Genomic DNA, 8,862 nt, shown 5'->3' with positions numbered 1-8,862 from the left:
GGTTTTCGGATGCCTCCAATATGTACTTTTTGAAATAAAAATGTTTCCTATACACGTGGTGTCATTGCCTTTGTCCTGCTGCAGCTGCGTCTGGGACACCTGGCCAAGTCTAAACACTCGGGGCCACCCCTGTGCCAGAGGGGATGGGCCAGGTGGAGTGGCCGGGGCGAAGCTTTCCAGGTCCTCTCACCACCTGAATCGTTACAAGGTGCAACGGGGAGGAAGAGGGCAGCCAAGCCTGAGACGTGAGGGACGCCCGTGGTGGCTGAGTGCCTCCCGCCTCCCCGGCCCCACCTGACAGCACCCGGCCCCTCCTCTGGGTGTCATCCCTCCCGCGGACCCTCCCTCTCCAGGCCATCCTAGGAGTTGGCAGGGCCAGGGGGCAGGACCCTTCCACTGGAGGGGCCCGGAAGAGGCCGTGGAGCTCAGGAAGGCTCCCCACATGCACAGAGCAGCAGGCCTGCCCGAGCCCACAGAACAGGCTGCTGCTCACTTGGGGGAGGGAGCACTTTGAGGCCGCACTTGGCTCCCTGTTGACACTTGTGCCAAACAGCCCCACGCAGCTCACGACCTGGGTGTCGGTCATTGATTGCACCTGAGCGTGTTACCACAGAGCTGGTAGTGGTCAAGGAATAAAAGGACGGACAGAGGGGCTCCCCCTCAACCTCCAGGAGGGACTCAGCACAGCTCGGGGCTGGTGTCTTGGGGGACCTCCTGTGATGGGCCTCAAGTCGGGCCTGGCCTGGGTTCTCAGGGTCATGACCGTTGTCCCCCTGGGGGGCCAGCTGGGTATCTGCCGATTCCGACATCCCTCCCACCGAGGGCCTGGGGGCCCGGGCAGAAGCAACTCTGACTTCCGGGGCTGCGTCACAAGATGCCCGCAGGCTCGGCCTGTGGGGGCTTCTGCCCTAGGCCCCCAGCTGCAGTGCCTGAGGGGAGCCATCCTCAGAGCGGCCCCCGCCCCAGGGGAGGTCGGGGGTGGCTCACCGGGCAGCCGGCACTCACTCACCCCTCACCTATTGGAGCCGCACTCTTACAGGATCCATTAAAAGGGGGGGAAATGGGGCTCGCACCGGCCACAGACTACAAATGGGTGGAGGAAGGATTCGGATGCAACCTGCCTCCAGCACCCATGACAAACAGTGCCCCACCCCCCATGGGTCCCCATATCACAGAGGCAGGGGACCTGGCCTCGCCTGTGCCCAGGTTTCCTGGGCTAGCTACCCACGCTCAGTGCCCCTGCCCCCAGGGGAAGGGTCTCACCTGCAGGCCAGCAGCCACCGGGGCCCAGAGCTCGCTGACCCACGAGCCGGACCCTCCTCAGCCCCCAGGCTGAGTGCGGCTCTGCTCCCAGTCCTAACACCCTGACGACAGGAGGGCGGGAGACGGGGGACAGCTCCCTTAACTCCCCCCCCCCCCCCCCCCCCCGTGTCACTGTGCCAAGAGCATCCGAGGGGGAAGGGGGCAGCCAGGGGGGTGGGGAGGGAAGCAGCAGGCCCCTGGAGGGACCCGGGGAACTAGACAGTCCAGTCCAAAACCACGTGGTTTATTGGGGGCCGGAGCCACGCGGGTGCAGTGGGTGGGGGAGGGCTACGTGTCGCAGTCTTCGGGGATGGCGGCCGCGATGAGCAGCGAGGGCTCCACGACGCCCGGGCCCGCGAAGCCCTCCTCCGCGCACAGTCTCTGGGCCGGCAGCTGGGGCGCCAGGCCGCCCTGGGCCAGCGACTCCACGATGACCTCGGCAGAGCCCACCTCCAGCTCGGCAGGCGGCTGGAGCGCCACCACCACCATCTTCTCGTCCTCGATGACCAGGTTGCGGAGCTTTCGCTGCCGGGGGTTGTAGTTCTCCACGCGGTCGTGGATCTCCATGTGCCTCCGCAGGTGCGCCTGGGGGGGCAGGGGGCTCAGGGCTGGGCTGGCAGGTGGGCTGGGGGCCAGGGGGCTCAGGGCTGGGCTGGCAGGTGGGCTGGGGGGCAGGGGGCTCAGGGCTGGGCTGGCAGGTGGGCCTGGGGGGCAGGGGGCTCAGGGCTGGGCTGGCAGGGAGGGGCCCGGGGGTCAGAGGGGCTCAGGGCTGGGCTGGCAGGTGGGCCTGGGGGGCAGGGGGCTCAGGGCTGGGCAGGGAGGGCCCAGTGGGGGGGCAGGAGGCGGCGGCCCCAGGCCTACCTGCCGGGTGAACTTGTAGCCGCACTCCGTGCACTCGAACTTCCTCACGCCCTTGTGCCTCCTGACGTGCACGCGCAGCTGCTCCACCGCTGCGGGGGGAGGGAGCCCCGGGGTGGGGGGGGGGTCAGGAAGGGCAGGACCTGCCCTAAGCCAGGTCCTCTGGGTTTCAGCTGCTGCTCGGCGGCCACCCGCCCAGCCCAGACTACAGTGCCGACCCCGGGGAGCTTCCACCCCTCCGCGGGAGAGGAAGCAGACCGCCACGGGGAATAGGTGAGATTGCCGGGGTGCCCTGCTGAGCAGGGGCCCGTGGAAGCCACGGCCGCCCAGGGGAGACCCTCCCACCCTGGGAAGCAGGAAGTGGGGGTGGCCCGGCCCCCCCCTCCTGTCCAGCGCCTAGAAGGAAGCGCGAGGGGTGAGGGCCTAGGAGCGCCGGGCACCTTTGAAGGTCTTCCCGCAGATCTGGCAGAAGTGGGGCCGGCCCTCCTGGTGGCGGCTGGCCACGTGCCTCAGCAGCGGCCCCTTCTCGGTGAAGCGCTGCTCGCAGAACTCGCAGCTGAAGGGCCTCTCGCCCGTGTGGGTGCGGTTGTGCTTGTCCAGGCTGGCTGCGGGGACAGACAAGGGTCCAGTCTCCGGGCCGCGGCCCTGGGGCAGCGGCGGCGGCGGCGGCGGGGGACGGGCCGGCCTCACCTTGGGTGCGGAAGGTCTTGCCACAGAGGTGACACTGGAAAGGCTTCTCGCCCGTGTGCGTGCGCAGGTGCATGTTGAGGTTGGCCTTCTGCGTGAAGGCGTGGCTGCAGAACTCGCAGACGAAAGGCCTCTCGTTCCTGTCCGGGTGGGGACCCAGGCAGAGGCCGTGACGGAGGGAAGGGCGCCCTTCGCCCCGCGGCAACTGGGAGCCCTCCTGGCCTGAGCTAAGGAGCTGCACGAGCCCCCAAGGGCAAGGCCAGCAAGGCCGAGGCTAGCCTGCCTGAGCCGCTGGAGGGGCCTAGGTGTTGATGAGCTGCCTGGCAGAGGGGGGGCTTGGGCAGCGCCAGGGAAGGGGCACCCGCTCCAGCTTGCAGCGCCAGAAACTGAGAATCTGCCCAGGGGAGTACAGCCTCGTCTTAGCCTGGAGTGCCCTCCCCCAGCCTCTGACCGGCACACTTGCTCATCCCTCCGATGCCCCTGCAGGGGCCACACTCAGGGTGGGAAACTCTGTCCCGCGTGGCAGCAAGCAGACTCCTGGGCTCCCACCTGTGCTTGGCTTTGATGTGCATCTGCAGGCCATTGCGGCTCGAGGCCCGGTGCCCACACTCCTCGCACACGAACAGCTTCTCCCCGCGGTGCTTGAACGCCTCGTGCAGCTGCAGCTCCGTTCGGGACAGGAAGCACTTGGCGCAGGTGGGACACTGCGGGAGCGGGGCCAGAGTCAGGGCGAGGGGCAGGACGAGGCTGCCCGGAGCCCTCCCCCGCCCCAGCCCGAACACCTCGCATGGCAGGAACCGCAAGGCTGCCCTGCCGGAGCAGCTCCAGAGCTGGCATCAGAATATGCTGGCCCCCGCCCCCGGAGTGGCCTGGCACTTACAGCGTGGGGCTTGGGGGCTCCGTGCAGCTTGATCATGTGACTCTGCAAGTCCTTCTTCTGCATGAACTGCTGGGAGCAGGAGGAGCACTGGAAGACAGGCCCACAGGCACCTGAGGCAACCTATCCCCAAAACCCCGGGCACCCCCAGCCACCCCCAGGCTCTGCGGGGGCCAGAGGGCAGTGCCCAGCCTGAGGTGCTGGAGGCCCCCTGAGGTGGGTGACGGATGCACTGGCAAAAGGCTGCCCCCCCTGGAAATAAACAAGGGCCCGGAAAGGACCGGTGGCCCAGCCTGAAGGTGCAGGGGTACTGGAGGGGTGGGAAAGGCTGGGTTCCTTGAAGCTGGCGCGGGGGGCGCCTGACACCATCCCAAGCAAAGGGCTCAGTGGGAGGGACCCTGGGGCTGTCAGGGACAGGGGGAGCCTGACCTTGTAGGGCATCTCCCCCGTGTGGGACACCATGTGCACCCGCAGCTCCGTCCTCCGGCGGAAGGCCTCCTGGCACACGGAGCACGTGAAGACCTGGCAGTGTGGGGGGCAAGCAGGGCCGGCGTCAGCGGGGGCCTCTGCCTACGACGGCGGCCTCTGCCCGGGCTTCCGCTCGCGGCTGGGAGGAGTCTGCCCGAGGAGGGGGCCGCTAGGGTGGGAGAGGGTGACACGTAACCTGCCTGCCCTGACCCTGGCTGCTGCAGACCCACCGCGCCAGGCCCTTCCCAGGCCCGGCGGGCTGGGGGCAGGGGCCCAGCGGCCTTGCCCGCAGCCCCCGCCCTGGCAGCAGGCCTCGCAAGGGCAGGGTCTGGCCGGCCCACTACACAGGCCAGCCAGCTCGGGGAAGGGAGTAGCCAGGTGGCCTTTCCCAGCAAGCCCCACCCCCCGCAACCACGGGGCCCCTTCTCCAACACCCAGGGGCCGGCAGCCAAACCCAAGAGGCCTCTTGGGCTGTCCCTTGCGCTCTCGGGACCTGTGTCCCCACCTGTAATACCAGGGAGCCCACCCGATGGCCTCCAAGGACCCTGCAGCTCTCTCGAGGTCACCGTCCCACCTACGTCTCCCAGGGGCCCCTCCCAACGGCAGGAGCACCCTGCCCTTGGGAGCACAGGCCAGCAGGCCCCTGTCCGCGGGGCCTGGGCCAGCCCAAAGTACCTGCTCTGAGCGGTTCATGCAGTTCCGGGCTTCGTGCTCCAGGAGGTTCTCCTTCCGAAAGTAGCACTTCCCACACTTGGGGCACTCGAAGGGCTTCTCGCCGGTGTGCTTCCTGCCGGGAGGAGCCACAGAGGGCGTGGGGGCTGAGCGACTTCCAGCCCCCCCCCCTCGCCCAGTGCCCCTCTGGCTCCCAGTGGCTCACCGTGTGGGTGGTGAGCCTGCAGGGGGCGGGGGAGCCTCGCTCCAGGCTGAGGGGCCACCCTGGAGCTCTGCCCATCCCTCTGGAGGCAGGAACAACCCCTGGGTCCAGACTCACTGGAGAAACCACTCAACCTGCCCGTAACTTCTGTGGCTGCCACCGGCAACACTGTGGCCAGAGCCGACCCCTCCGCCTCGCCTCCAGCTACCCACTCATGCAGCCACCCAGCCCCTCGACCGCTGCCCAAGCCTCCCACCTGTCGGCCCCACACCTGCCTCCTGGCATCTTTCAGCGGCCAAAGGATCTCATACACAGTCGGCTCTTATCACTGCTTGGCACAGGACCCTCCCGTGCCACCCATGTCCACCGAGAGAAGGCCTGGGGGCCTGGGAGGGCACGGCGGGCACACCCCCTCCCTTGCGGGCCTCATTCCCAGGTCTCTCCAGCTTAATTGGTTCACACCCCTGCACCACAGCCCACAGCCTGCACCACAGCCCACGGCCTGCAGCACAGCCCAGGCGTACACTGGGGAGAGACCAGGCAGACGTGGATAGCCCTGGGGCACCTCCCACACCAGGCCCTCCCCAAAGCAGAGAGAGTACACGGGTTCCACTCGGCTCCAACTCCAGTCGGCCGCCTGGGGCGTCCCAGACTGTCGTACTGAGAAAACACACGTGGCCCCAACCTGGCAAGAACAGCGCACCACGGTGGACCGGTGATGTCCTGGGCTGGGGGGGGCGGGACTGGAAGGCTCATCACCCAACTGCCACCGCTGGAGACCCTGCAGGAGCTCTGGCGCAGCCCCCTCCCCAGCAGCCCTCAGCAACAGTGGGACCCCTTGTGCCTGCGCCGTCCCATTGGGCACCCAGCCACGTGTGGCTGCTGGGCACTTGTGACGACTGGTATGTGGGAAGGACTGTATTCATCTAATTGTAATCACTTTAAGTGACAACAGCATCACGTGCCACCTGGTTTCCTGATTGGACGCTATAGCGTCTGACAAACAGATGGTCCTTCAGGCTTCACTGCCGCCCAAGGCTCACACTTCCAGGGAACCAGGCAGCACGGCCTCCCCGGGCCAACGCGGTGGCCCACAGCCCGCACTGTAGGGCTGCGGGGATGCCCACGCAGGGGCCTCGATCACAGTGCTGGCCTCAGGCCTCTCTCAGGCCCTGGCCGGAGCTGGCGGGAGTCAAGGCCCACAGCGGGGGAACCCGCCCACAAGTGTGCCCACAAACCCACTCTGACCAGAGGCCCGCAGGGACAGGGGATGAGGCGTTCCGACCCGAGGCCCGGCTCCCGCTCCCTGAGGACCAGGGGTGCGCCCACACCAAGCACTCTGCCGGTCCAAAGTGGGGAGAACAGGCCCCCTGCCCCCACATGGGAACAGCAGACGGGAAAAGCAAGTAGAAAAGCAGGACGCTTACCTGTTGTGGACTTTCAGGTAGTATTTGCTGAGGAACTTCTTATGGCACGTGGGGCACTCGACGGGCGCCGCTGTGCCTTTCCTGTTCTCAGCGGGCTCGGCCGCTGCGGCTGCCGTGCCCAGAGCGGGGTCGGCGGCGCAGGGCTTTCTGAGCGCGTGGGATCTCCTCCTGGCCGGCGGCGCCTCCGTCTCAGAGACACAGTCGCCGTCCCTGTCGTCCTCGACTTGAACCACCACTTCCCACTAGAGCAGAGGCAGCAGCAGGGGGCCTCATCAGCAAATGCATCAGCAGGGCTGCTGGGGGTGGGGGCACCTACGGGGCAGCCAGCTCCACCCGGGCCCATCCCGAGGCCCAAGCCCGGCACGTCCGGGACGAGCCCCCATGACTGCTCTGTTCCCTGCGGGACCCCAGGGCAGACGCCTCGGAATCTCGCATTCGGGGCCAGTGGCCGTCTGTGAGGAACTGGAAGTGTGGCCAGATCTCACCGCTCTGGGGAAACGAACACCGCAACCCTGATGCCGCCCACTCCACCCCACGCAGCTGGCAACTGCCGGCGGCTGAGCCTTGCAAAAAGTCAGCCTGAGGCTGTGGGGCAGAGCCGGTTTCCTCCGTTTGGCGAAAGCCTGTTTCAAACCCGCATAACACACGGTCGACCTGGGGGTCTGGCTCATGCCAGCAAAGTGTCCCTTTCCCCCCCCAGGCCCGCCTCCCCATCCCCAGCACCCCGGGCACGGCACCTCGTTACTCCTGCCCTGCAGCTGGGCACCTTCCGCCTCGAAGGGCCTTGGGGGCACTTTGCAGTCCTCAGGCTCCTTGTCCTCCGGGGCGCAGAGCTTCAGGGCCTGCTTGAGTTTCCCGCGCAGGAAGGAGGGGCTCTCCACCTGAGCGGGGAGGCCAAGCTGGGGCCTCTGCGGGCTGTGGCTGCCACCGAGCTCTGGGCCTCTGGGCACTTGACCCGCAGTCCTTGAACCTTCCTCGCCCTCCAGGCCTGCCAGCTCCTTGAGGTGGCTGTTCACGTCCCGGGGCACAGGCTTCGCTGGCACACTCTGGCCGCCAGGTGCCTGTCCCACTGAGGTTTTGGGCTTGAAGCTCTGGCACAGCTCAACAGCCTCCGGGACTCGCAGCTCCCTGGCTGCCAGGAGCACCTGATCCCTGTTCCCCGACGTGAGGGCGAGGTGACCGGTGTAGAAAAAGTCCAACAAGAGGCCAAAGATCTCGGCGAAGCCAGCGGGGAGGACCACGCTGCCCCCCGAGCCATCGCCGTAGAGGCTCTGGAAGAAGTGGCTGCAGCAGGCAAGGACGCTCCAGTGCGCCTTGAACACCAGGCCTCCCACGTCCAGGGTGGCGTCGCAGTACTGGCCCTTCTCCCGCTGCTTGTTGAGCTCCTGCAGGACCCTCACACTGTGCTGGATGAAGGAGCCGTCCATGGTCTGTCTGCAGGGGAGGAAGGCATAAGTGACACCCTGGCCAGCCCAGGGAAAAGAGAAGCGACCTCTACTCAGTCCCACTGACCACGACAAGGGCTCAGGTCGAGATTAGAGTGTGCATGCTGAGACAGAAAGAGACGCAAAGCCTCCCTGGGGGCGGGGGTGTGGTCAGCAGTCCACAGTGCGGTTGGCCAGCGAGCGGGTGGCAGGGGCGCAAAGGGACTGGGTGGGGAGAGGCTGCATGGCTTGGCGGGAGATAAGACAGGTTCACCAAGGGGAGCACATGGAAAGAACACAGTTTGGGGAAAGAGGCAGGGGATCAGCACGAACTGATAGGCCTGGCAAAGGGAGAGGACCCATGGGAGGAGAGGGCGGCGGCTGAGGACAGGTGAGCGAAGCCCACGCCGCGCCCACAGGTCCGGAGCGGCCGTGCGAAAAGCGGCTGCGGTCGAACTCCGGCAGCGCACGCAGCGGCGGCGGCCTTCCCTCTCTCGCCCCGCCCTCCTCACCCGGGCCAGTCCTGCCCGCGCCGGCCCCACTGGCTCCAGGCGGCGTCCACTCCACAGCCCCACCGACCAACTGCTCAGACTGTACGTGCCCAGGACTCCGTACGGAGACGCTGTCGCCGCCGCCGCCGCCGCCGGACGTGACGTCAGGGCGCGTCCGCTGTTACGTCAGGGAGCGCCCGCCGGGGCGGAGCAATTCGAAGGCGTAGGGCTTCCAGGTGCCAGCTTGGGGGCGGGACCAAGAAGAAAACGGCCAATGGGGTGTGAAAGAGGAGGGGCAAAACCCCGTTCTCTCTGCGTTGGACCCGCCTCCCGGAGTTGCCTAGCAACGCCAAGCTGGGACCCTGGTCCTCCTCAGGCTGCCCGCCGAGGTTCAGGCTGTGGTTTGTCCGCCACGATGCTTTCAGGGTTGAAGAGGCAGCTCTCTACTCTCGCC

At 67.3% G+C, this 8,862-nt stretch overlaps 1 protein-coding gene across 2 annotated transcripts; it reads right to left on the bottom strand.

Moving 5' to 3' along the window:
• Positions 1 to 1,530: 1,530 nt before the first annotated feature.
• ZBTB48 (zinc finger and BTB domain containing 48) lies at positions 1,531 to 8,581 on the bottom strand. 2 transcript variants are annotated; one of them, XM_036025244.1, is made up of 11 exons: positions 8,430 to 8,581; positions 7,231 to 7,923; positions 6,494 to 6,735; positions 4,868 to 4,979; positions 4,154 to 4,246; positions 3,728 to 3,814; positions 3,397 to 3,551; positions 2,851 to 2,987; positions 2,601 to 2,765; positions 2,164 to 2,252; positions 1,531 to 1,887 (listed from the first exon to the last, which is right to left on the bottom strand). In XM_036025244.1, exons 2-11 carry the CDS (start codon positions 7,918 to 7,920, stop codon positions 1,591 to 1,593), a joined length of 2,067 nt encoding a protein of 688 aa, XP_035881137.1. In that variant the 5' UTR covers positions 7,921 to 7,923; positions 8,430 to 8,581; the 3' UTR covers positions 1,531 to 1,590. The 2 variants fall into 2 exon arrangements, with proteins under 2 accessions (XP_035881137.1, XP_028367345.1); XM_028511544.2 differs by having other exon boundaries at positions 7,231 to 7,927; positions 8,430 to 8,566.
• Positions 8,582 to 8,862: the final 281 nt, after the last annotated feature.

The sequence above is a fragment of the Phyllostomus discolor genome, chromosome 5, assembly GCF_004126475.2.
Source record: "Phyllostomus discolor isolate MPI-MPIP mPhyDis1 chromosome 5, mPhyDis1.pri.v3, whole genome shotgun sequence".
Lineage (NCBI taxonomy): Eukaryota > Metazoa > Chordata > Mammalia > Chiroptera > Phyllostomidae > Phyllostomus > Phyllostomus discolor.
Note: the sequence above shows the minus strand (reverse complement) of the source record. Positions and strands in the feature narration are given on the sequence as shown.